Source organism: Molothrus aeneus, chromosome 2 (genome assembly GCF_037042795.1).
Source record: "Molothrus aeneus isolate 106 chromosome 2, BPBGC_Maene_1.0, whole genome shotgun sequence".
NCBI lineage: Eukaryota > Metazoa > Chordata > Aves > Passeriformes > Icteridae > Molothrus > Molothrus aeneus.
Window position 1 is genome coordinate 76,095,296 of NC_089647.1, and position 26,508 is coordinate 76,121,803.

General features: G+C 43.0%; 2 protein-coding genes across 2 annotated transcripts in view; one reads left to right on the forward strand and one right to left on the reverse strand.

The window, feature by feature from the left end:
- Positions 1–17,011, reverse strand: part of DZIP1 (DAZ interacting zinc finger protein 1) — a 37,790-nt gene extending 20,779 nt beyond the window's left edge. The window contains exons 1-10 of the mRNA XM_066545111.1: positions 16,234–17,011; positions 14,814–14,883; positions 14,242–14,736; positions 9,576–9,660; positions 7,916–8,040; positions 5,607–5,768; positions 4,784–4,921; positions 3,763–3,825; positions 2,392–2,532; positions 79–127 (exon numbers count right to left, since the gene is read on the reverse strand). Of these exons, the coding sequence (XP_066401208.1) occupies positions 79–127; positions 2,392–2,532; positions 3,763–3,825; positions 4,784–4,921; positions 5,607–5,768; positions 7,916–8,040; positions 9,576–9,660; positions 14,242–14,736; positions 14,814–14,816 (1,261 nt within the window). The 5' untranslated portion in view covers positions 14,817–14,883; positions 16,234–17,011. The remainder of the gene's footprint in view (positions 1–78; positions 128–2,391; positions 2,533–3,762; positions 3,826–4,783; positions 4,922–5,606; positions 5,769–7,915; positions 8,041–9,575; positions 9,661–14,241; positions 14,737–14,813; positions 14,884–16,233) is intronic.
- Positions 17,012–24,161: 7,150 nt separating this feature from the next.
- Positions 24,162–26,508, forward strand: part of DNAJC3 (DnaJ heat shock protein family (Hsp40) member C3) — a 29,961-nt gene continuing 27,614 nt past the window's right edge. The window contains exon 1 of the mRNA XM_066545113.1: positions 24,162–24,302. Coding sequence (XP_066401210.1) covers positions 24,221–24,302 — 82 coding nt within the window. The 5' untranslated portion in view covers positions 24,162–24,220. The remainder of the gene's footprint in view (positions 24,303–26,508) is intronic.

Genomic DNA, 26,508 nt, shown 5'->3' on the forward strand with positions numbered 1-26,508 from the left:
GGTTGATGTCTATATTTGTTTCAGCTAGGCTGCAGAAATCAGAAACTAAGTCTGTTTTTTCTTACAGTTTGTACTCACCATCATATGTTTTAACACTTGGAGCTGGTTTCACAGACAATTCTCTTATCTAAAGTAGAAAACACAGATACATGAATAGATACAAATGTAAATTATCAATATCTAGAATGAACATTTAGCATGAAATACCTAGTTTCAGTACTATTCCATAAGAGAAGTTATGGGTTATGATTTGGGGAGAAAAATACTACATCTGTGTCCAATATATATTTTGTTCATGCTTAATGAATGTTTTTGTGTTGTCTTGATGTCCACTCATGCTTTGTACATCTTGTTATTAAGTCAAATGAGAGCAGACTTAGGGGCCACTTCAGCACTTAAGAGTTTCAATACTTTCTTCCTCAGCAATTCATATCCCATTTTGCAAGCCTGGCTTCCACTACACGGAAACACTGGAGTGTTTAATTGCACATTGATTTTAAATGCATGAACAGTTCTCCTCTCTGCTTTACAGGTTTATCTATGTGACACCCCAGGACAAGCACTGAACTAACAGAGTAAAGGAAATATTCTGTCTGTAATGTGATCTAAAGAAAATAGGAAACTTGTGAATCCTGTATCACTAAAACAATGTTATGCACTCCAATTCCCCAAAGAGAAGAAGAACACAATTCATTCATCAAACACACAGCCACTGTCAGATGGAGCTGGCACAAATATTGGACCCTGATCCTCTTTTATTTATCAGTTTGGTTATAGCCAGTAGTGCCTCTATTCATTGTCCATTAAGTTTGGATTCTGCAAAAGTGTTACCTATTTCTCAAGCCCTTCTATTTTGCAGGGATTGAGAATGTAGATCTGCACAACTGTATTTCACAAACACCAAACTTGGAGTCCCCTGAACCTATTACACATCTGTGGTCATACTGTTATCTTTCCAAAGGTCACTTGATTGAAGGAAATTAAACTATGATTGTCCTCCATTTCTCCAGCTATAAAATTTGTGAAGGTGGAGATGCAAAAGCTATTATTTGTGTTTCCATTCTTTAAGCATTCAAGTATAAGTTTAACATTAATCTCAAGCAAAATGTGTAAAATCAGATTTACAAAGAATGCACTATCTGATAGAGGAACAGGCCACATATTCATGCCATAGTCTAAACTCCAGACTACCCAGATCTTCCCTCACCAATCACCTCTAAAAATCTATACTTATGTTTCAACAAAACCTTATTTTAGGCAAAACCAATTCATTTCCAAACATAGAATCATAGGCTATCTCACACCGGAATGGACCTACAAGGATCAAGTCCAATTCCCTCATTGGACTACCTAAAACTCAAACCTGAGAGCATTGTCCAGACATGCCAAGAGCTCTGACAGGCTTAGTGCCACAATCACTTCCCTGGGGAGCCTGTTCCAGTGCCCAACCACCCTCAGCGTGAAGAACCCTTTCCTAATGTCCAATCTGAATCTCCCTGCTTCATTCCATTTCCTTGTGTTCTATCACTGATCACCAGAGAGATCAGCACATCTTCCTCCACTGCCCCCCTTGAGGCTGTGATGAGATCACCTCTCAGCCTTCTCTTCTCCAAGCTGAACAAGCCAAGTAACAACAGCTGCTCCTCCTAAAATGCCCTCAAGACCTTTGATCACCTTGTTTGCCCTCCTCTGGATGTACTGAAATAGCCTGGTGCCCTTCTTACCCTGAGGCACCCAAACTGCACACAGGACTCAAGGTGAGGCAGCACCACAAAGCAGAGCAGGACAATCCCCTCCCTCATCTCCAGCTGATGCTGTGCCTGATGCACCCCAAGACATGGCTGGCCCTTGTGGCTGCCAGGGCACTGCTGACTCACATTCAACTTGACATCACCTCAAACCCCCAGATCTCTTTCTGCAGGACTTCTCTCCAGCTTCTTGCTCCCCGATACGTGGGTATAAGCAGGGTTACCCCATCTCAGGTGGAGAATCTGGCACTTGGTCTTGTTACATTTCACATGGCAATATTTCAAGTAATTATTCTCACAGTAATGAATATGATACTTTATTTTTAGTGTGAGAAGTAATTATTTTCAGATTTCAAACACTAGATCCCGTTATGATTACATCCTTTTCACTATCAAAAAAAGTTTGGTTTATTAAGCCTTTCTTTATCAAATGTGTTTTAATTCCTGGTACATTCCTGCGTCTCTTTTCCAGATCTATTCTTATTTATCAACATAATTTCCAAAGCCTTACCAAAGCACTCCAGCAATACTATTACAAACTGCAAACATTGAATATGCAGTCAGAGAAATATCAAGACCCAAATGCTAGTAGAGTGTTTCTCTGTGTCCTGTGCTCTCTGAAACAGTGTTTCACAAAACAGACCTGCTTCCTCTGACTAATAATCAGATCATTCTGCTCCTGAAGCCTCTTCTCCAGTTCTTCTATCCTCTTCCTGTAAAAGATGTTATTTCTGTTCAGGTCTTCCCTCGCTGATGTTTTGGTGTTCTCAACTTCTGACCGTAGCTAGAAAGCAATTAGAAGAAAAGTAACATCATATTAACACTATACAAAATATTTTAATGCTACAAAGTCTAAACAAGCAAGTGTCATGCTTAGATACTTTTAACATTTTTTTTCCTCAGCAAAAACCTGATGTCTTCTGTGACTTCACTAGGACTTGTATAAATCATAGAACAGTTGTCTGGATCACTTTCGAATTGCACAAGGAAGACTACCTAAATCTCAATATAAAGAAAATAACATACACACATTGCTGAGATTGCCTAAAAATAAGATTGCGGGAAAAAGTGTCTAGATCTATAAAAATGTTTTAATTGTAAATAGTGTCCAACAATGATACTTTAGGGAGGTGATACGTGAATTTGTATGATAAACCTAGTATATTACCTCCAAATGTGGAAGAAAGGGAACATTATTTAGGTGCATCATCCCAAAAGTAATACTTACATTACTTCGCCCTTATTCTATTCTTGCACTGTATGTGGGTGTATCTTTAACTACATCCTTTTTGGGGACTGTTCCATGGTTCATCCCCAGTGTTTTCTTGCCAGAGGAGGAGAAGCATTGGTCAGACCACTATGATCTGCTCAGTTCTTACATGGTCACGCAGATGAAAGGAAAATGAAAGGAAAAGAAGCAAGAGAAACAAAGCAGCAAAGAGATTAAAAAGAAATGCAGATGTAAAAAGAAATCTGAGGAATAAAGCTTTGTATAGTAAAATATATAAACTGATGCAAAATAAAATCCCATGGTGTTTTCTCCTGGAAAAGCTGAACAGATTCTGCATTAGAAAGCTACAACAGAAAAAGCAATAGAGAAGTGATAGGAAGGAGAAAAAAAAGACTGAGACATATGCCATAGGTCCATGGTAGGTACAGGGTGGATGAAAGCTACATGTTGGCAAGTCATATCTCAACAATTCAGCCACATAACATAGAAAATACTGTATAATACAGTGCTCACACAAACAGCTGTAAGCTCTTCAAAAGACAGACACAGTTTCATTTTTTTTTTCAGATTCTGAAATGATGAATTCATTTTCAACCCTGGCGTTAACTGAAACACCAAGATCCTACCGTAACAGAAACACAGAGATGATAAATACAGCTAAGAGGACATACTCTTATAAACTCTTGATATCTGGCAGATGTACTAGAGCATATCAAGAACTACTGAAAGAGTAAATTAAAAAAAAGTCTCCTTTAGGTGTAAGTGGTTAGCTGTGCCACTTACCAGGGACGTTTCTGTCTCATGGTCATGACACTTGGCTTGCATACAAGACACCCACTTTTTTTCCTGCATAGAGGAAATCCATGTTAATTCTTGTTAACAACACATTGAATTTGATATATGCAGCTTTATTTTTTCTAAATAAAGCATAAATACTAAAAAGATGACAGATTCGATGAAATTTGAGTAACCCAGTACTTAACGCCTAAAACAGTTGATTTATACATCTGAGTGTGGTTTTCCTACCAGTCACTCCAGAAACTGTATTTTCCCTCTGATTTGTATATGCAGTCACTGTGAGTGAGAAATACACAAGCATTTTGATACTTTGGTATTAACAGAAAGAGTAGTAAGACCAGGGGGTTTTCCCCTAAAGAATGTAATTTTGAACACTCATTTACAACATATTTTCCATAATAATGACAAAACCCCAACATTAACAAACGAGTTTTAGAGTGAAGCCAATTTTCTTTGGTGAAATAAAAAAAAAAAAAACATAAAGCCAAAGTAAGTTTTGTACATCTTTGCACAGAAATGATCAAACTTCTGTATAATACCAGCAGTAAACAAAGGCCTTCACATCCCAAAAACCTTGAAAGAACACAAAAGGCACAGGTTGGAAAATCCTGTTAGGAAGTTTCCTAATTTTCATTTTGGGAAATGGAATATTCCAATTTTTCTGTAAGTGGCCTCACAGATGGGTAAACATAAATGCTTTGTTAGAGCCTTCTGGAATTGAACTGCCACCACACTTGGCAAAGACAGATATGCTTAATCATAAAGAATAAGAGAATATCAATAAATAAGCGAGAATTACTTCATTTATAAAAGATAAAGAAAATAAATCCTTGTTTGTCATTATATGGATAGTATTAAATAGTATTAAATCTTTAAAACCAGATATTTTTGGCATTAGAAATAATGAAAATTTTAATTAGGGATTTCATATCCTACTCAGAGATGAAGAAAAATAAAAAGAAAGCAAGTAATCTGTCAAAAGCAATATATTAAGTTACAGTGTTACCTGTTTTTCCAGAAGTTTAACCACATATGGATGATCCCGAAGATGATGAAGTTTCTCCTCTGTAAACTCATGGCTGTCTTTCAGTGTTCCTAAATTGGATTTTTGTTGCATATTGGACTTTTGTAATTCTAACAGTTGCTAATAGGAGGGAGGAGGAATACAAAATTTTCTTTAAACACAGTTATGCAGAGATTGCATCAGATATTTCTCCCATTTCATGTAAGGTCAGCATTTATCAAATTTCACGTCATCAATAATACCTACATCTAAAATAAATATGACTTGTAAAAGTACACAGGACCTAGCAGCTGCAAAATGTAAGCTGCTCTGGTAATGCCATGCAGATTTGATTTCTGACCCAGCCATACTTTCATGATTCTCTAGCTAGTGAACATTTCCAAAGCATGTGCTGAAAACAAATTAATTCTGTCAGGACAGTAATGCAGTGGTTAGTGTCCTCCACACCACTTGTGAAAATATTAACATAAGGATACTTAACATGCAGCAACCACAACAATATCTACTAACCTATAAACAGGCATTCAAAGGCTGAGGAGTACAGAAAAAAACTGACATAACTGATGAAGGGATCATTCATTCATACAAAGCAATCCTTTAAATAAAAAGGCCCACAACCTGAAGTTCTGTTAATAAAATACCTGTATACAAAGATACAATTAGAGCTACCACTCAATCATTATTTTTAAGAGTTCTGTAGGAAGAGCTTTACAATGACTATATCACACTTCAAATATGTGAAATTCACTGCCATCTATTGTAAGGGATTCATGCTCTAAAATGTTCAAAAATTTAAATTGCTTACATTTTCTAAGGTTGAATTTCTTGAATGTAAGTCCTTAAGCTCTTTTGTAAACATATCTTTCACTTTTTCTATTTGATCAGCAAATTTCTCTCTTTCCTCGTCTTTCCATCTATGAAATGATTGTAGAAACTCTTCTTCTTTTGATTTTTGCTGCTCGCATTCCTGAAATTTAAAAAAAAAATAATTATTGGTGATTTTTCCTCACATTCAATACAAATTCAAGCTCCTAAACTACATGTGGAATGCAGTCACTTTCAACATTTGGGAAATCCTGTGACATCAAAAAACATAACACCAGATTTAAGAATTCTAGGGTAGAAAACTATACATACTGCTAAACAAGCTAAACAATTATACTTCAAAACAGTTCAGGCAGTTTATTATTTTTCACTGAAAAACACACAAATGACCTTACTCGGCCATATCAAAGATTCACTTCAGTATCCTGTTTCTCACAAAGGCCTAAAGTGTGTAAGTAAGAAAGGCTGATATTGGGGCAAGCAAAAGTGCATGTTCTCCTTCACAGTCTCTAAGTTGCCAGCTGTTTTCAGCTCAGAGGACTTCTGGAGCCTGATACAGTCCTGTGAACTTCATTAACTGCATAAACTTTAATACATTTCTCCTCATACACTTTGCAGTGATCCCCTGTGGCTGCATCACCTTTAGCAACTGCAACACCTTTTGCCAATGAGCTCCACAAGGTGCATAAAGAGCCAAGCACTTTTCTTGTTTTAGTTGTTTGAATCTGGCTCCTGCTAGGTACATTTGATGGATTCTGAGCCCTGAACTGGAGAACAGAGAGAATCACTATTCACTCTGTGTAACTCATGACTTCACAGGTATCATTATCTCACCCTCCATCTTCATCAAGCAATTGTCTCTCTTTCAGAGTGACAACTCTCAGCAAGCTCAGTCATTCTAAATACTGACAGATCATCTTTGTAGCCCATCTCCACAACTTTTATAGCTCTAGTCTATCCTTTTTAGGTGAAGGGACTAGACTCACACAACACATTTAGGCTGTGGCTTGCACAGTGATTTTTCAGAATAATTGGTAGTATTTGATTTTCTTTGCTAGCTGCTACTAACATTTCCTCAGAGCTATATATCACAAGCTTAAGATCTTGTCCTTCAGTAACAGCACTCAGTTCAGAACCCACTGTTTCATAAATGAAATTAGAACCATTTTACCCCTATATGCCTTTACCCCACTTCATCCATTAGAAAACTTCAACCATTCCACTATACAGTGATGAATTTTTATATAGTTCTCAAATTGTTTAAAGTCCTGCATTTCACTGCCCAGGACATATGTATCTTTTAGGAAACACCAACATTTTTCCATCACAGCATTCACTCTGAATTTGTTCTCTATAATATGCAATCATTGTACAACTAGGAAGAATGGGATCATCTGTATCCTTCAATCAAGGATAAGATCTTCTGCTCTTTCAATCAAAAGACAATAACATTGTGCCACCTGAATTGACAGTGGATGTCAGTCATGGCAGACAAACTGTAACCAGTCACACCACACATTTCTATCTTCCCTGACATCCCAGAAAAACAGAGAAGTTTTGAAAGCTTCTTGTTGTGTAACACTGCCGACTGTAGCTTCAGGACATTTCAGGTAGTCCCCTTGCAGTTAGGAGTCTCAGCTAAGACAAGTGACTTCAAAAGAGGCCCCTAAGGCACCAAAAAATCTACATTGTTATGAATGAATGTGTTATGAATACTCCAAGTTCCACCTCATAAGCAAAACAATGCTTTGGGGGCAGGAGAAATACGTTATAGATGTATTTCTCAAAAGCTAGGCACAGAAAGAATGAGTAGAATACCTTCCACATGTCCACATAGGGCCAAGACCCATTATTCTGACAGTACCTGCACTCCTAAGTGAAACTCTAGCAGCTTTTGATTTGGCCATTCAGGACTTTTGAAAATGGAAGCTGAACACTTCCAAGAAAGGAGGAACAAAAGGACTGAAGAAAGAGAAGTCTGAAGCTGAGATCATGGAAAACAACACTCCATGTTTTACATAAGATCAGGGTTTCCTCTGAAAACAAGGAAGAAAACAATCATCCATCATAGACTATCAGGTTGGAAGGATCAGATTGGATTATCCTCCAGGATAATCTGGTCCAGCCTTTCTTGACGACAGCACAAACTAGACAAGGTGGCCCAGGACCCTGGCCAGCTGAATCTTGAAAGTGTTCAACTTTGGGAAATCCAGTAATTCAGTGGGTTGAGTGAACACAGTTCAAAGTGCTAATTCTTTTGAGACATTCACATTACTTAGTAAGTATTACCTTAGACAACCTGGCCAAATTAGCCTGTTGTTCAAACTCTAACTGGGACTTGGTGAGCTGCAACTGCTCCTTCAGTTTTTCAATCTCATCCTGCAGTTTTTCTATATTTCCTTTTTTCTTCTGTTCTGTTTGAAAGGAACACAGATTTTAAGAAGATTTGTTGCTGGAACTGTAATACTTACTGCAAATACATTTCTAGGGTTTCAGTAACATTATCACAAAGTGTGACTTTTTTAGACCATATTCCCTCCCACTACCATGATTCTCCATAGATGCTTTTAAATACATATATTTTCTGGACTGCTAACTTACCCTCAAATACTTGTACCACTTACATGTGAAATAGTTCAATAAATATTTACATGAAAAAGTATTCTATAATCTAATTTCAAAGGAATTTAAGCAACACAGGCTCATAAAAAGGATGTACAAAGGACGAAGTAAACCTCAGTTATTCAATCTCTTAGGTTAAGTTTATTCTAAATAACCTTTGTAAGGAGTCCAGTTGGAATACAACAAATTATTTATGTGGACAGAACTGGGGGAATATCAAACAAAAAATGTTAAAATGTGCAAAAATCACAACAATCTTCAACCATGAAACATTTTATCAATTTACCAATTATTTACTTGCCCATGATCTGGGAATCTGAATATTATTTCAGAAATAACTGAATGGGATATTTTCCCCAGAGAGCCATTTCAGGCTTTTATACAACAATAACTTCAACTGTTTCTGCAGCATCTTACACTATCATTTTTATCAAGTGTAAGGTGCACAAGAGCTTCTTTCTTTTTAAAATATATTCACACTTCCTCTGATTAGCTGCCTAATCAGACCCCTCTCACTCTTGCTGCTGTTTCATTTGCCTGACAAGCTATACTTCAGACCTCATTAGATTCTTCCCACTTTTTCTCCTCCCAAATGCTCCTTTTTTCCTAACTTGCTCTTATTCTAACCACTGTTACTTGTCAATACTTGTTTGTCCTTAGCAATAAATCATAAGCATGCAGCCTAGCAGGAAGGAAAGAAATTAGATATGAATGAAAGAAACTTTGACATCATTGTTTTTCAAACTAAACATCTTTTAATGAGGAGAGAAAAAAGTATGCAACTTAGTGGTAAAGCAACCTTGAGTATCATAGATAGATGAAGTTAGACTGTTCTTAACAGTTTCTCTTTCTCACTACATTTTACAGTCACTTTAGTTCAGGAGACCCTGATTCTATTCAAACTGATTTCAGGTGGGGTGGACTATTCATGTATTTATAATTATTATATATTTGCAAAATTTATTTTCCTTAGTGCAGCTTGTTCATTTTACCCATGCCTTCCTAACATACATGCCTAAAGAGGAACTGTGCTCTGAAATGTCCTACTGGCTAAAGTATTTAACAGAAATGCTAGTTTGAAAAGATGCTGCAGATATGGCACATAGGTTTTTGTTAACTATTTTCCAGAGACTGAAACATATGTTGCCCAATACATTGTATCAGTCAGTGGCACTTGCATTCACACAAACTGGGATCTGCCACTCAAAAATTAAAAGTAAAAACTTTTCTTCCAAGTTACACAAAATCATGGATGGCACATCCTCACTGTATTTACACTTTTCTAAACCACCTCTCTCAATTTTTTGGATAACATTAAAGTACATACCGATCTCAGACTCCCCTGGGTGACGTCTTTGAATGTGACTTTGTAAAAAGGAATAGGTCATAAAAGCCTTTTCACAAAATGGGCACTACAAAAAAATAAGAAAAAAAACAGTTAAAAAAACATTAGTAACATCTTTTTTGGTAAATACAGTGGTTAAGGTTTTGAACAGGTTATTACATTTTGTTCAAATGTAAAAAGAAGGTAACTTTAACAAATTCCATCTCACAAGAATAAGAACAAAAATTCTCATGGTACCCAGTTATTGTAAAGTCATTAGTATATTAATGATATTTAACATTTCACAGTGATGGTCATGAGCAAGAATCTGATTGTGCTAGGCACTGCACAAACTGAACAGAACACACTCTGGCCAAGCAAGTTCAAATTCAGGTATAAACCACAGATAAGTATTCATATATATAGGTAGAGAACTATAAAGAAAAGGCATGACAACCCTTTTCAGCACAATACACAGACTTCAGCCAACCAGTAGCTCAGGTGTTCTTAAGATTCATGCAACACCACAAAGTAGAGCACCACACAGCTGGAGAAAACCAGTAATGATGGGTTTGAGTATATGAGTTGTAAGATGGCAATTCTCAAAGGACATGTAAAATACCAGACATTTCAACCAAGGTAAAGTAGCAGTACACAATTTTGTAAGAAAAGATATGTTAATTACATTAGTATGCCACCTAGAATCCTTCTGAAGCACAAAGTTCTTTCAATTACTGTTTCTATAATTAACCTACTAGCTTTGAATATAAATTCCAAGTCAAATTTGGATCCCACCCTTTTTGAAATATCCTTTTTGTTCACCTTTAAAATACATTCTACTAACGTTCAGAATATATTAAAAATAGGTGGGTTGTACAAGGACAGAAGCTGCATCTAGAAACCCTGTAACATACACATGAGGGCCCCTCATCACTTTAGGGTCATTAATTACCTCTATCTCATACTTTTTTTTTCAAATAAATATATTTTAACAAAACTCAGACAAAAAAGTCATCTTACTTATCAGTGTGATATGACAGTAAGAAACCAGCTTAATAGGTTCAAGATCTTGTCACCATAATCAATGCCAGAAGGAGGATCTGGGGAACTACAGGCCTGTCAGCCCAACCTTGGTGCCTGGCAATGTTCTGGAACAGATCATCTTCAGTGTGATCACATAGAGGACAACCAAACAATCAGACCCAGCCAGCATGGGTTTAGGAAAGGCAGGTCCTGCCTGACTAACCTGATCCTTTTATTGCCAGGTGACCCACCTAGTGGGTGAGGGAAAGGCTATGGATATTGCCTATTGGACTTCAGCAAAGTCTTCAGCACCACCTACCATAGCATTTTCCTGGAAAAGCTGGCAGCTCATGCTTGGACAGGTGCCCTCTTTGAGTTAAGAACTGGATGGATGTCCAGGCCCAGAGATTGTCGTGGTGTCGCATTCAGTTGACATCTGGTCACTGTCATGTCCCCAGGGATCAGTGTTGGGGACAGCCCAGTTTAATATGTTTATTGATGATTTGGATGAAGGGATTGAATGCACCTTAGGTAAATTTGCAGACAACACCATTGAACAGGATCTGCTGGAGGGTAGGAGTGCTCCGCAGAAGGATCTGGATAGGATGGATTGACGGACAGAGGCCAACTTTATGAGGTACAGCAAGACCAAGCACCAGGTCCTTCACTTCAGCCACAAAACTCCCTGCAGCATTACAGGTTTGGGGCAGTGTCTATAAAGCTGCTCAGTGGAAAAGGACCACAGGGTGTTGGCCAGCAGCTGCTGAACATGAGCCAGTGTGTGCCCAGGTGGCCAAGAAGGCCAGTGTCACCCTGGCTTGTATCAGCAGTAGTGTGGTCAGCAGGACCAGAGCACTGATGATCCCTCTATACCCAGCCTTGGTGAGGCCATACCTCAAATCCTGTGTCCAGTTCTGGGCCCCTCACTACAAGAAGGAGATTAGGCTGCTGGAGCATGTCCAGAGAAGGGCAATGGAACAGGTCTGGAGAGTAAGATCTACCAGGAACATCTGAGGGGGCTGGAGGTGTTCAGCCTGCAGAGAAGGAGGCTCAGATCTTATCACTCTTTACAACTGCCTGAAAGGAGGGTATAATTACACAGGGGTCAGCCTCTTCTCCCAGGTGACAAGTGACAGGACAAGAGGACTTAGCCTCAAGCTGTGACAGGGAAGGTTCAGGCTGGACATCAGAAGGAATTTCTTCGTTAAAAGGGTGGTTAAACATTGTCATGGACTGCCAAGGGTGGTAGTGGAGTCACCACTCTGGAGGTGTTCAAGAAATAAATGAACACTGCACTTAGTGCCATGGTCTAGTTGACAAGATGTTGATCAGTCAAAGGTTGGACTTGATGATCTCAGAGGTCTTTTCCAAGCTAAATGATTCTGTGGTTATGTGGGATTCCCAAATTTCATATTATATTTAAAATGCTGCCGCTGGTAGTTGGGTATCCTATAAAACACACTTTTCAGCAAACACTAAAGCCATGAATAATTAAGACAAATTTTGTTCAGCAAATGCAAGACCTACTATAAAACCAAAATAAAGTGATATAATATGGCAGCAAAGCATTACTGCCAACCAAGAGGGAGCTTACAGTGTAACAGATTGCACATGATTTACAGAACTAAATTGGCTGTGAAATAATGTTATCCATTCAAGCACAAACTTCATGTCAGTTTGACTTGCTGGAAGTGAAAGAAAGCTCTTACTGCAGGAGACAGGAGTAACATAGGGAACATTTAAGTTTTGAATTATGTAACACTTTTCTTGCAACTACTTTTCAGTGTTAACTACAACATGCACTTTATGCCCACATTATACATGAGAATGTAAGATTTCTGAACAAAGTATCAAAAAAGTGAAAAATATTATTTTAAATTAAATTTGTATTACTCACATGAAGGTACTTAAATTTATGACTTGTAGGTATCAGTACCATTTTATTGTAGCATTTCATGGTTAAATTTATATTGATCTTGGATTAAAGGCATTACAGCTGAATTCCAAAACATTTACATTAGCTGTAAAGTGCACTTCTGCTAAAAAAGGCTTATTTGTAAACAAGTAACAGGCTTATTTGCAAAACATCCAAGACTTTGAGGGCATGGAATCTGAACTACCCTCTCAGGAACATCAGAAAAGCCCCTCTTATCTGGCAACGAAGATCATGGCACAGATAAATATCACAGAGCTGTTGTTTACTGATCATACTACTACCCTGCATTTACAAACACTGGGAAGAGTTTAAATTATTTTGGTATACAAACTCAGAATCCTGAAAACACTGTAGAACTTCAGGTATTGTTCAACATCATTTCCTGAACTCGTTTTTCTCATGTGAACTTAAATAACTTCTAGAGAAAAGAAATAGAAGAATGAAAGGGGGGAGGGGAGATCAGAAGTTTACTTTATATGAAATCAAATTACAAATGGGAAATAGATTTCCATCTCTGTTTTACTGCAAATGCCATTGAACAGATTAGCAATGAGACAAGTTAACTACCATGTTTTTCAGCTTCCACAAAGGCAGGTGCAGGCTACAAATATTTCCGGAAAATTTGATAACATTTGGCAATCACAGTGTGAGAACTATTTAAGTTTACAAATAAAATGACACTTTTATCTTTTGCAACACAGGACAAACTGCTTTGAGAGTTGCATAAAGGTTTTTTTTAAATAATACCATATCAGCAGCTTGTCCTCGAGACTAACACTTGAATGCATGAACCTTGCCTCATGTACAGTTCTACTCTTGGGACATAAGGTACCTTTTCCCTTATAGAAACACTTGAGCCAACTTAGCTGATGTCTTAAATATTGAACTTTGCCTGTAACTTTAAACATAGAGGGCTAGCCTGAAATCACGTCAAGTCTGTGTCCAGTGTACCCTTTAGACTTCAGATTACGTTTGAAGCTGAAATTTGCATTCCCAAAACCTGAAAATGCTGATGCTGAAAAATACTTAGACCAAACGACCACACCATTGTAGTGAGACAAAAAACCCCTCCCAATTTAAACAGAGGGCCGTGACACTGTCAGTCAGAACAGCTGTGTATTAAGGTTCTTAAGAAAGACCCTTTAGGAACATATTGTTGTGGAATCAGAGCTGAGCTAACTCACTGAAGCTCTTTACCATCTTGCCTGAGTCACTTCTGAGTCACACACACAAGCAGAAACTTTGTGCCTGGAGAACATCAGTGCAGGACAGTGACTTCTCACAGACACTACATTACTGTTCAGCATCAGTTCCAATGCTTTTGTCCTGTGTGTTTTCTGACCACGCAGTTGGCAGACAAGGAAAGACAGCAACACAACAAAGTAGTAACTTTTATCATAGGTTTTGTATGTGTGTGTATCTGACATTCCAGAAGCATCTAAAGCAAATCCAAGAATAAAGAGCATATGTTAGTAAAGAGAGGATTTGTTAAAGATGATGTAGCATTCTCCCAAGAGTCTCTGAAACACAGATGGAAAACAAGTGCCAGCAAGACACTTCCTTTTGCAAGGTCACTGGTTCTTGCAGCTCCAGCCTGTCACCCAGCAAGCAACTGCATCCCAGCAGAGTGGGGCTGCTCTGCTGCCCATCCCAGCAGGCTCAGAGCTGACAAGGTGTGGGTGACTGGGCCACCAGGCCCTCTCTTCTCACCTGGTGGTAGTTGGCTCGTGCCTCCAGCATCATCTGCTGGGTGCTGATCATCTTCTTTCTCCGCCGGCATTCCTCCTTAAGCCCTTGGATCTCCTGCGAGCGCTGTGCCACCTCCTTGGCCAGCTGGTCACGCTGGGCCTGTGTCTCTCTCAGGGCCTCCTCCAGGCTGCCGAGCTGGGCGCTGAGGTACTCCTGGGAGTGCAGCAGGTACTCGGTAGAGAGCTGTGCCAGGCGCAGCAGCTTCAGCAGCAGCGGGTCTGCGGGGCCCTGGCAGTGCGGGCAGCACTCCCGCTCGGCGTTGCAGAAGGTGACATGCTCCAGGAGCGCCTGCAGGACCGCCACGTCCCCCTCCCGCGCCACCCGCTCCACGTCCACGGTGCTCAGCCGCCGCCAGTCCGGGTTCTCGTGCCGCACGCGGAACTGGAATGCGGGAAACGCCGCCGGCCCCGCGCCGGGCCCGGTTGCAGGCGGGTGATAGGTGCGCTGGGAGAAGGGCTGCGGGAGAGAGACACGGCTCAGCCCCGGCCGGCGCTCCCCGCCCCGCCCGCCCGGCCGCCCGTCCCGGCGCTCACCATGTCCCGGCTCCGTCCCTGCGGCTCCGCTCGGCGCCGGCGTCCTCCGCGTCGCTATAGCAGCCCCGGCCTGCGCGACGGGAGGCGGCAGTGACGCCGGGCTGTGCCGCCTCCCGCCCGCCCCGCCGCTCCCCGCCCCACGGCCCTGCCTTCGGCTCCGTGCTCGGCACAAATCCCGTCCTTCTCCCTCCCGACATCCTCCTCCCGCGACGCCTCCACAGCCTCCTGGCAGCGCCGCGCTAGGGAGCTCTCTCCCGCGGGTCCCGGTGCTCCCGTTGCCCCGCACGCAGCGCATCCTTTACCATCTTCACACGCTACTCGCATCAACAAACGTGTCCTCGGCTCCGCTCTTATGTTTATGCATCCTTGACACAGCTACACAGCACACGCTTTCTCTCTCCACATTCCCTTCACTTCCTCCAAGTCTGTACATGCCACGCTGCTTGCACGTTCAGTGCATCAAAGTGACTCCCTATCCTGTGCCTCCTCCGAGCTGCTCCTGACTCCAACCCTTCTCACTCCTCTACCCCTGTGCTGTCCTGTGCCCTTCTCCAGCCTTGCCTACTCAACTTTCTCCCAGATGTGACAACACCTGTCACCTCCCCACCATCAGGATTCATACATATGTCGTTTCTCTGTACATCTTCATGCTGCTGCACCCTCATGTGCCTCAGCTGGTAGCTCTATGCAATCTCTCCAGTGCCACTCCATATCCCTCCCAATGCCCACACACCTGTCGGCTGCTTGCAAACACCTTCCTCGCCTTAACACAGTCACAATTGGCAGGCCGCTTCCACATGCTCTCGTCACTCATCAAATCAACACACCTCTGCCTGGTGTCAGCACACACCAGACCCACTCCTGCAACCATATAACCCCACAACCTCACCACATCTGTCATTCCTGTCTCATTCTACCAAGGCCAAACACTTCAGCTCCATGAAGCACCTCATGCCTTGCATATATCACCTATTTTACCATCTATACCACCTATTTTACCATCCATGCACAAATACTTTTCTTCAACGCAACCAACAACTTCAGCCTATATCCCCATCCCAATCCCCAGTGCTCCCCAGTTTGGTGTTTCCCTTGCTCCTGCTCAGTTGCTTCCAACACTATTTCTAAGCAGCAGCATCCTTCTCCTCCATCATACAAAATTAACCTATTCCACTCTTCTCCAAAAACCTGCTCTTTCTGTTACCATTTCTTAATATTTCAGTCCCCTAGCTATGTCTGCCTTACTGCCATGTTCCACATTTATACATCCTTAACTTTTCAGTCCCTTCCACACATATTTTAGTTTCTCATCCTCTTGGTCATTCCTATATACATACCTCTCCAAGAACAGCCACACAATATATATCTGATCATACACTCCATTCCATGGATTCCTCTACAACATGCATTATAGACTCACAGAGATGTTCTCAAGGGACCTCTGGTGATCATCGTCCAGTCCAAATTTCTGCCGCACACTAGTTCACATCACCTGTGGCATTTAAGATGAACAGACAATCCATGACCTCCCTGTACAACCTGTTGCATTTCTGTGCTCTCCTCCTGATGAAAACATTTTTCTTAATGTCTCGCTGAGTATCTGCTATTACCAAGATTAAAAAATGGTTTGAATATTTTTGCCACAATTGTTCAAGTATCTGTAGGCCACTACTAGAGGGCCCCTTTTATTCTCTTCACCACACTAAAGAAGCCCAGCTCCCTCACCTTCTTCTCATAGACCATGTAGATCCTAATCATGTTAGGCCTCCTCGGTCCCCTTTCAGCTCCTCCACATAGTTCATACTCCCCTTTAGTATTTCCCTCCATTTGCCTCCTAGGAACTTGTAATGAACCCCACCTCTCATCACATTGCCCTCTCCAATATAAACAGTAACATATCTACCAGTAATCACAATATAGAACTACTTCCACAAAAATACCAGCAATGTTGCTACATGCACCAACGCAAGCACCCTCACAAATTACAAGCTCTTAGTTTTATGTAGATTTCTATGTTGGTTGTTGCTTTTTGGACCTTGAACCTTAAGCCTAGTGGTCACACTTACACACTAGGTTCAGTTCCATTTAGATTTTTCCATCACTTACCAGGCCACTTGTTTTTAATTTAGAAAAGGTACTGTGTGCTGTTTGCAATATTGCAGTCTTCTCCTGCAAGAATGATATTTTTGCCACCTCCTTTTCCACAAACAGAGTCTCCAGCAAATCTTCAAAGAAATCTATTTAACTTTTTTTGAGGTATATCAAATTATATATATATTATATTACACATAATGAAATTAACTCCCAAAGATCTAAGCCCAATATGTGCTTCGTGTATTTGACATAGGAGAAATTTCTTTACATAAAAACCATGTGAATTTGAAAGCTACCACTTTGTGTGTCAAGCAGAAGAAGCCTGAAAAAGCACCTATTAAATAAGGGCCTTTCATTGACAGATGCATGGGTTTAATTAGAAAAAAAATAACCAAACATTATTTAAAGCCAGCAAAGTAAACCACGCCTGAGGACAGCTTATTCTCCTCAACCAATGTATCTAGTCAGGAATATCCATACAGATTTGGAGCATGCTGCTCCAACTAAACCTGCTTTTACTGAATGTGACCTTGCAGTGGTACATCATCTATCCATCATATAATGGTCTTTGTTGGAATGCACCTTAAAGACCATCTAGTTCCCACCAGCTGCCATGGGCAGGGTCACCTTCTAGTAGACCACGTCACTCGGAACCCCATCTAACCCGGCCTTGAACACTGCCAGGGATGGGAGGGGCACCACGAACTTGTAAAGAGTCACAAGCCGCCCAGGCATCTCGATGGAGACAGAAGCAGTACGTACGGACGAAGGCGGTGCTTTTTGATCTTTTTCCCCTTTTCTTTCTGCCGGATTTACTCTATTCTGGGAGCTGTGCCCATGAGGAATTTAGGGTCATCACCCACCCGCGAGGCCTCCTCGGTCAAGGATGGCACCGCTTGCTCCCCCGGCCACCTCTCCTCTCCGGGACGGGCGGCACGGGGGAAAAGCGGCGCTTCCCCGCGGCGGTGTCCGCGGGCCAGGCCCGGACCCGGCGCTCCGGGAGGCGGCCGAGCACGGCCGGGCCTGCGGGAGGCCCCGAGCCGGGTTCCATCTGCCTGCCAAAACCGAGGGCTCCGCTCCGGAACGCGGCCGCCTCGCCGCTCCCTCCCGCCTGCCCCAGGGGAGAGGCCGCTCCGCACTCTGCCTCCTGCCACCCTCCTGCGCCAGGGGTGGGGGGCAGAAAGGGACACCCCTGCGCTCACCTCCGGCTGCAGCTCCGCGGGTCTCGGCGGGCGCCGCAGGGCGCGGAGGGGCGGAGGGGCGGCGGGGCTGCGGCCGCTCCCGCCCCGGCCGTTACCGGCGGTGCCGCGGCGGGCGGCGGCTGCGCCCCCCGGCCTCCGCCGGGCCCGTCCCGTGCCGGCCCCGATGCCCCGAGGCCGCCCGCGGATGGCGGCTACGGAGGGGTCGGCGGCAGAGGCCGGCGAGGGCTCCCCCGCTGCTCGCCGACTCTCGCTCCTTGAGAGCCTGCCCGGCAGATGTTGATGCCCAGGCGGGATGTCCTTTGTCTTGATCCGGTCCCGAGCCTCTCCGACCGAGAAGCAGCCTTTTCTCTCCCTTTTTGTAAAATGTAAGGGAAGTTACAACAAGCTTTGGAAAGGCTGCCTTTGGAAATTCAAGGCACGTTTCGCCACGCAGTCGCCGAACACGACACGTTTAAACCTGTGGAGCAGCGAACTTAGCGCGATGGGGAGTCCCCGCCGGCGCGGTGCGGGAGGGCAGCAGTGGGGCGGGGGCAGGAGCCCGCCTGCCCACCGAGATGGATGGGGGTTTGGGGCTGCAGGAGCCCGCCTGCCCACCGAGATGGATGGGGGTTTGGGGCTGCAGGCGCCCGCCTGCCCACCGACATGGATGGGGGTTTGGGGCTGCAGGAGCCCGCCTGCCCACCGAGATGGATGGGGGTTTGGGGTTGCAGGAGCCCGCCTGCCCACCGAGATGGATGGGGGGTTTGGGGTTGCAGGCGCCCGCCTGCCCACCGAGATGGATAGGGGTTCTTGAGGAGCTGCAGGATCCCATCTGCCCGCCGATCTGGAGCGGAGTCTGGGGATCTGCAGCATCCTGCCTGCCCACCGAGCTGGAAAGAGGTTTGTGGGGCTGCAGAGACTCGCCTGCCTGCCGAGCTGGAGGGAAGCCCGAGGGACCGACTTCCAACGTAGTGATAATCTCCAACGGGAGGAGGTGAGGAGCTTTCATGAGAGTTTTCTGATGTTTGCAGGAAAACACCATGTTCCAGTACCAGGATAAGGCTGGGAGTATGTTTTCCTGCAGATATCTTAAACGAAGTAATGTCAGGTGAAGTTGTTATTTTCAATGAAAATATGTATTGTATCATGCAGATAGAATAATTCCAACAGCTACAGATTACCTCAAATCCTTCTGATTTGATTCCTCTTCTCTGTAAGGGTTTTGAATTGTGTTTTTCAATTATAAATGCTGTGAAGCCTTTGTGGCCACAAGGAAAATTTCAGTTTGTATTAAATATAAATAATGCCGGTAAATTCAGTGATGGAAGTAATCATTAGACATTTACAATACCTGATGTTCATTTAGGAATTCCATTTGGCATGGGAGACACCACTGTGTTTTCCAAAGTACAGACTTACTGAGACACCAATTTGCTTTTCTAAACCATGAAATTCTGCTGCGACGGTGTAGACGTGGGCACATATGCTGTGAACACCAGCTTTAAGGAAAGAGGTAATAATTCATTTTTTGATGCTTCAATTTTTGATGCTCCAAGGGTACCTCAGCACACTTCAGTCACTCATGGGTATTCAATCCAGAGGATCAGCCTAGTCTGAAGGAAAACCTGAACATGTATCAAATATGGACATCCAGCCCTCAGTACTAATGACTTTTACTTCTGTAGATATGCATCTCTTGGGCTACTAAAGCAGGCATTGCCAGAAGAAGATGCTTTATGAAGGCTTTAGTGTGGTAAACCTTAATTAAGAGAGGACTTTGAAAACCTGCAGTGTGACAGTCACAGACTCTATGGGTCAGCCCTAGAGGCAAATATGCAATATAAGTTGATGAGCAGTTTATGTGAATAGTTGGAGCACTCAGAGAGCAAGATGAACAAGTGCAGGCCCTTGGGTGCCCAAGAAATTTTATACCCCATGCCCTTAGACTGCCCTAATGACAACACCACAGTCTGGTCAGCATGCCTTCTAAGGATCTCTCTTACTATGAAAGTGGTTTTTATATAAAAGTAAATGCTAACTGTGTGCAAAAATGCTGGAAATGCTCTTCAGTTGATGAGGGGAGTGGTATATGAAGTGTGCAGAAATGTGGATTTTGGTTGCTTATTCTAGTATCTGTTTAATACAAAATACACAAGCAGGCCTTAGATGAGATATAACCAAGATTTTTATGCTGAAGGGGTGGTTCTCACCCTTTCATTCTTTTACTCTTAATTTGTTCCAGAGCTTGATTAATCTTTAATTACTTGCTGTAGGTGGTACAGCCTCACTTGGCAAGGGTGGGTATTCTTTAACCCACATTAGTGCTGAGTTCTACCCTTATATACCTTTTGGTGACAAAAGTACTCTTCTAAAACATGTGTGGTTTTACTAGGAGAGGGCTAAGAGCATTGCAAGGTATTTATGAGGCACATAGAGGAGCAACTGGAGAGCAGAAAAAGGAGAGTATTCTGATTGTGGGGTGAAATATGATGACATCTGGGCAATGGCTATTTGGGAAATGGCCTGAGTAGCAGAGGTACTGGGCACTGAGGGAGGCTGGGCAGGGACAGCCAGGCCTGGCAGTGCCCCCAGAGCAGTGATGCAATGTGTTAAGTGAAAAAGTTATTTGTCTATTTTGTACTATGGAGGAGGACTACACATGTGGTTCAAGATATTTTAATTTGAGAGGGCAGTGGACAAACTGTCTTGGGAACTGAGAAATACACTCTTCAGTAACCTCTCTCCTACAGCGTTCTCAGAGTGACGCATACAAGTAATCATTAACTCTGGTGGAAAGCTGACTTCACCAGAATGGTGCAAGTATAATAATGAGTCTAGCCAGATTCTTAGTTTATTTAATCTTTTCCTTCCTGACAGTTCCCACCATGGCCCATTTTTCAATTTTCAAGTGAGCTTAGTTGCTGGCTGGAGTTAAACCGTGACAAATACCTATAATACTTCCATTTGTTCAAACTTTCCATCATTCAGCTTACCTGAGGAAATAATCTATGTATTTTTATCACAGGAAAACAAAATATTTAAAAGAAAGGTAGAATGAAACACTCTCCTGACCCCTTTGTGTCACCTCCTTCAATCCAACAAATGCCACCAGCCACAATTAAGTAGTTTGAATAGACAATGCTCTATGTATTTTAATAAATTTTATTTTTAAGTTTGGGTGCTTCAGACTCTTTTCAAATTAAATCTTTTTTATCTTCAATAAAACAGTTTATCTTAAAAATTTCTCTTTACATAACAAGTCCAGCTGGATTTTACTGAGATGGACAGCTCATTTATCTTCCTTTCTTCCAGACTCAGAGGGAATTAACTATAGAGAAATGTTTGCAAAGACACTGAAACCATTGATGCAATTGCAGCAATAGAAAGGTCACACAAGCAAGTACTTGAATTTTAACACTTAACTACCTCTAGATGAATTTTTATTGGCATACATTATATATCTGTTCTTTTTTTAACCACTACATTGTAGTTTTTCACTGATGTGGCTAGAACAGCCTGCAGTTGGGTGGGTAAAAGAGGATGCTAGATGGCATCAACAGACCAATGGCATACAAGAACTTGTAAAATTCTGCATGAGGGGTGTTCTGTTGCCAGTGGCTTGAATGAATGTCTTGAGAGATGGGAACATCCACTTAGGAAGGAAGAGTATGGAGATGTCTGCTAGAGGAGGCAGAGGTAAGGCTGCACACATACATGCTCTAAATTCTGGTTAAAGTGTTTGGAAGTGCAAGCTTTGCTTGTTCGGTGTTTTGGCAGACATAAAGTAAGAACAAACACCTTCAGTGACAGCACAGCACTTTGTCAGTGGTATTTTTCACAGTTTATAAAATCAGAGACATTCAAGAGAAACAAAATAGCTTCCTGGTATCACAGAGGTTTGAAATTTGGAGTTGAGCTGGGAAAAATATATGTAATTAATGATAGGTAAACCAAAACCAGTTTCAGGGAAATCAAAACTAGTTATGGAAATAGACTGAATTTCAGAAATTGCTTCAATCAAGAAACAGGAAGATTTCATTAATGTTAACATTTTTCATATATTTTCAAAATAAAATTATTTATTTCAGAAAAATTACAGTATCTCAATATTTGAAGCAAATTGTATTGATTTTCAGAGTCCCATTTTAATTGAAACATATTCTATGCCCTAAAAAAATACATGTTTTAATAAGGGCATATTTTCATAAATTTAATATTTTACTCCCTTGCCCTTGAGAAGACTGGACTGGACACTCACACTCCCTTTCAAGTCTAATGACAAATATCAGCTTTTCCGAGTGCAAGTTTACAGCATGTAAATTAAGTTCTTGTGCTGAACTGTGGGTAGCAGGAGCCTTTCTGTTTCCATTTACTGTTAAGGAACCCAGATAAAGGAATTTCCCCACAGCTCTCTCCTGTGAACACCAATCCAAACGTGAAATTCCCAAAAGATGAGCCTACAGGAACAAGAATCCCATGTTAAGCAGATGTACACTACTATTTCATTTAGCTCCATCACAGCTAAGTTTCTGACAGGGATGTACATAGGTGAGAACAAAAACGAGGTACAAGGACTGAGAAACCTCTTACTAGAAGTAGTCCTGAGAATACTACCTCTGTGTTATCATGCTCTCTCACCTCCTCCTTTATGTTCATACTAGATTGTGCATACAACACAACAGTCCCTATATTGCTTCTATATTGTAACAGTGATTGTCTGCTCAGTTCAGTCTGCTATATTGCTTTTATATTCCTGGATCAAGAAACTTTCATTTGGGTGGTTTTGGAATTGAGATCATTAATGAAATTCTATCTATCAGTTGTTTCTCTAAGCAAACTTGGGTCCTCCACAGATATAACTGTCTCCACCAAATGTCACCTTATTCAGTTCACTGTCTCTGAAGCAATGAGTAGCTTCAAGAGTCATTCCTTGCTAATTGCCGCCCTCTGATGTTACTATATATTACCAGCAGCAGCTCAGGAGAAATTCCTTAGCTTTCCATCTTTCCAGCACTTTGAACATTAGTGTAGTCTTTCTCATCCACCCTTTCATGCCAGACTCAAGAATTCTGAAGGAACTTGTTTGTGAAACCAGCCCAATTTTGATGAATCCATTTGAAAGAGTTTTTATATTTCAGCTATATTGCTTTGCAATACAGGGAGGTGATTGTCCTACTCTGCAGTGGTGTGGCCTCACCTCGAATATTGTGTGCAGTTTGGAGTGCAACAATCTAAGAAACACATGAAGTTGATAGAGGGTGTCCAAAGGAGGGCCATGAGGATAAAGGGCCTGGAGGGGAAGCCATACGAGGAGCAGCTGAGGTCACTTGGGCTGTTCAGCCAGGAGGAGACTGAGGGGAGACCCCACTGCAGTTACAGCTTCCTCATGAGGGGAAGAGAAGGGGCAGACACTGATCTCTTCTCTGCGGTGACCAGTGACAGGACTGAGGGAATGGCCTGGAGTTGTGTCAGGGGAGGTTTAGGTTGGATATTAGAAAAAGGTTCTGCCCCCAGAGGGTTGGGCCCTGGAACAGGCTCCTCAGGGCAGTGGTCACAGCACCAGCCTGACAGAGCTCAAGAGGTGTTCGGAAAATTCTCTCAGGCACATGGTGTGATTCCTGGGATGTCCTGTGGAGGGCCAGGAGTTGGACTCAATGACCCTGATGGATCCTAACTCAGGAAATTCTGTGCTTCTGTGATAAGGCAAGGCTGTATTTCCCAGTCCGATTTTCAGTCTCTATAATTCTCTGGGCAAATCGTTAACTACTTTTCACTCAAGGGATGTCAAGACGAGCAGGGCAGGAGAGGGCAGGAGAGGGCAAAGAGACAGGAGACGAAATGCAGACGCAGCCAGGCACACGCCCCGTGCGCCTTTCAGCGGGCGGCCGGGGCGGGGCGCCGGCATCTCTGCTGAGGGCCCGTGCCGGCCGCGCCGCCATGTTCGGTGAGGCGCCGCGCCGGGGCGGGGCCGACGCGCCGGGGCGGGCACGCTCGCGCCGCTCCCTCACGTCCGGCGGCGGGCGCCAGGCAGGGGCGGGCACGCGCGGCGCGGCCAATCAGCGTCGCCCACGACCCTGCCCGGAGGAGCTGGAGCCGCCACTGTCGGGACCGGGGGCGGCCACGGAGGAGGAGATGGTGTCCCCCGCTGCCTCGGCCGGGCGCCTGGGCTCCGCGCTGCCCTTCCTGCTCGTGCTCCTCGACCTGCAGTACCAGGGTGAGCCGGGCAGGGGTCCCTGTGGGGCTGCGTCGCGAGGGGGGCAGTGCCGTGGCCCGTCGGAGTCGGGCCCTCGGCCGTGGTGGCGGTGGCTCGTCTCCCTTCCTCCGTCCCTCCTGCCGGGGCTGCGCGGTGTCCGCCATGGCGGCGGGGCATACACCCCACGCTCCCCCGCCGCCTCCCCGGGCCCGTGTCGTCTTGAGGGGGGGCATATTTCGGGCAGGGCTGGGAGGAGGGAGGTACAGCGCTGCCAGCTCATCGCTCGGGGCTGTGGCGAGGGGTGCGTAACGAGGGCACGGCCCTGCCGTGACCTGTTGGGGTTAGTGGGAGATCCTGGCGGAGCGCTTGGAGGCGGCTCTCTGTGTGTGCGCTGCCCGGCCTGCTCCCGGACGGGCTGGGGCTGCCGCCCGCCACTGCCAGGCCTCGGGTGCCCTGGTGTCCTCGAGTGCAGCTGGGTGACAGCATTGGCGTTCTGTGCTAGCCGTGAATTTCCCACTCCCGTGTGGATTTCGTGTAGTTCCGAAGTTCAAAGGCTTTTCCAGTTGCCCTTCTCAGCCGCAGGCAGTGTTAGTACCACACTTAGAGATTCGCTGAGGCTTTTGATGGTTGCGTTGAATTGGTTCTGTTTTTGTTTTGTTGTTATGGTTTCTGTTGGTTTTTTGTTAGTTCTTTTTTTTTTTCACCTCTCTCCATTAGTATTTGAAGTTCAGCTTATCTGTGCTTTGTGTAGCTTATTTACTTTCATAGTATCCTGCCAGCAACACCTGTGTAGCCAGACTTTTATTCACAGACTGCTGTTAGGTTTCTAACTCTGCTATAGAATGGTGGTTACAATCAGGGTTTCACCTGAGGGACATTCTTTTCCTGCCAGTGGCAGATGGAAGTGGAACTGAAGCTGTCAGTAGTCAGAAAAAGGCTATGGGCTTAAGGAAGATGTAGGTTAACATTAAAAATTCAGTTGATACACTAAATTAAATAGTTCATCTGGTCAGGTGGCAACAGGAACATACTGTGGGAAAGATACCCTGCATTAGACATTAGAGCATGCACTGTGGTGTCAAATTGCCTTTTTTTTTTTTTTTTAATATGCATTCTAGTATTGTTAGAAGACAAATAGTAACTTTTGTCAGAGTATACTGTTTTTTTTCCCCCTTAGAATGTGGTGCTCCTGCTGAGGATTCTTAATTTAGAGCTGCCAACCTATTTCAGGTGTGTGGTTCAATGGCTGTTTGGGCTTAGCACATTTCCTAATTTGAGGGACATTGTCTTAACTTCAGTTAATAAAGATGTAGAGTACAGTAATAAACTGAGAAATGGTAGTACTGGATCTTATTTACTGAATTCACTAACTTCTTAGTTTAGGAGTTAATTTTTCAGAATGTGTAGTTAGAGAATTTTTGGGGGGGTTATGTTATTTAAGTATCTAGATTTTTTTTTCCTCACAAATATTACTAGTCTTTGAACTCAAAGGTATTCATAGTCACATCTAAATTTGTATCTTGATGTCTTGATAATAGAAGTCTGCCTTTTGTCATCTGATTCATGAATCTGGAAGAGTCATTCTGTATTAATTTTGTATTTCACAATTGATGGCAATGAATACTATTTATATCTGGTTGGTAAACACACTTAGTAAAAACGTTTTTGATTCCTCCTCTTCACCTCAATTTGTGATGAATTTGGCACAGATCCTCTTTTGGGAAGATCCATTCTCTACTGCTGTTTGTCCACACTAATCACAACAAAAAGAGGTGACTGAGGAGGAATAAAGGAGTGTTGTTCATTTTCCCCCTCTCCTTCCTTGTAGCAGAAGAAAGGAAATGTAATATGGGGAAGAATAAAGGGGCTCTGAGTATACAGAACCCAATTAAGTTACTGTCAGACAAGAAGCATTAAGTGTTTCTTTTTCTCCCCTCTCCTTTTTTTTTCCCCTAAGTTTGGGAGCTTTTTTGGTTTTTTCCTTGGCCCCAAATACAAAGGCTGCTTGAGGGTAGGGCTTTTTTTGTCTGCCAGTCTTTGCTGTGTTTACCAACTTCCTTTGCAAACGGAAAGAGTGAAAACTTGATGGGTGGAAGTTGCACATATCTCTACTGTATACTCTGAGGCTCCTTGCAAACCTCAGAAATGTTGCTTCTGAAACTGTTGGTGTTTGTCCATATCTTACCTAGTTCAGTCTAATTCTTGAAAATCATGTTAGCAAATACAC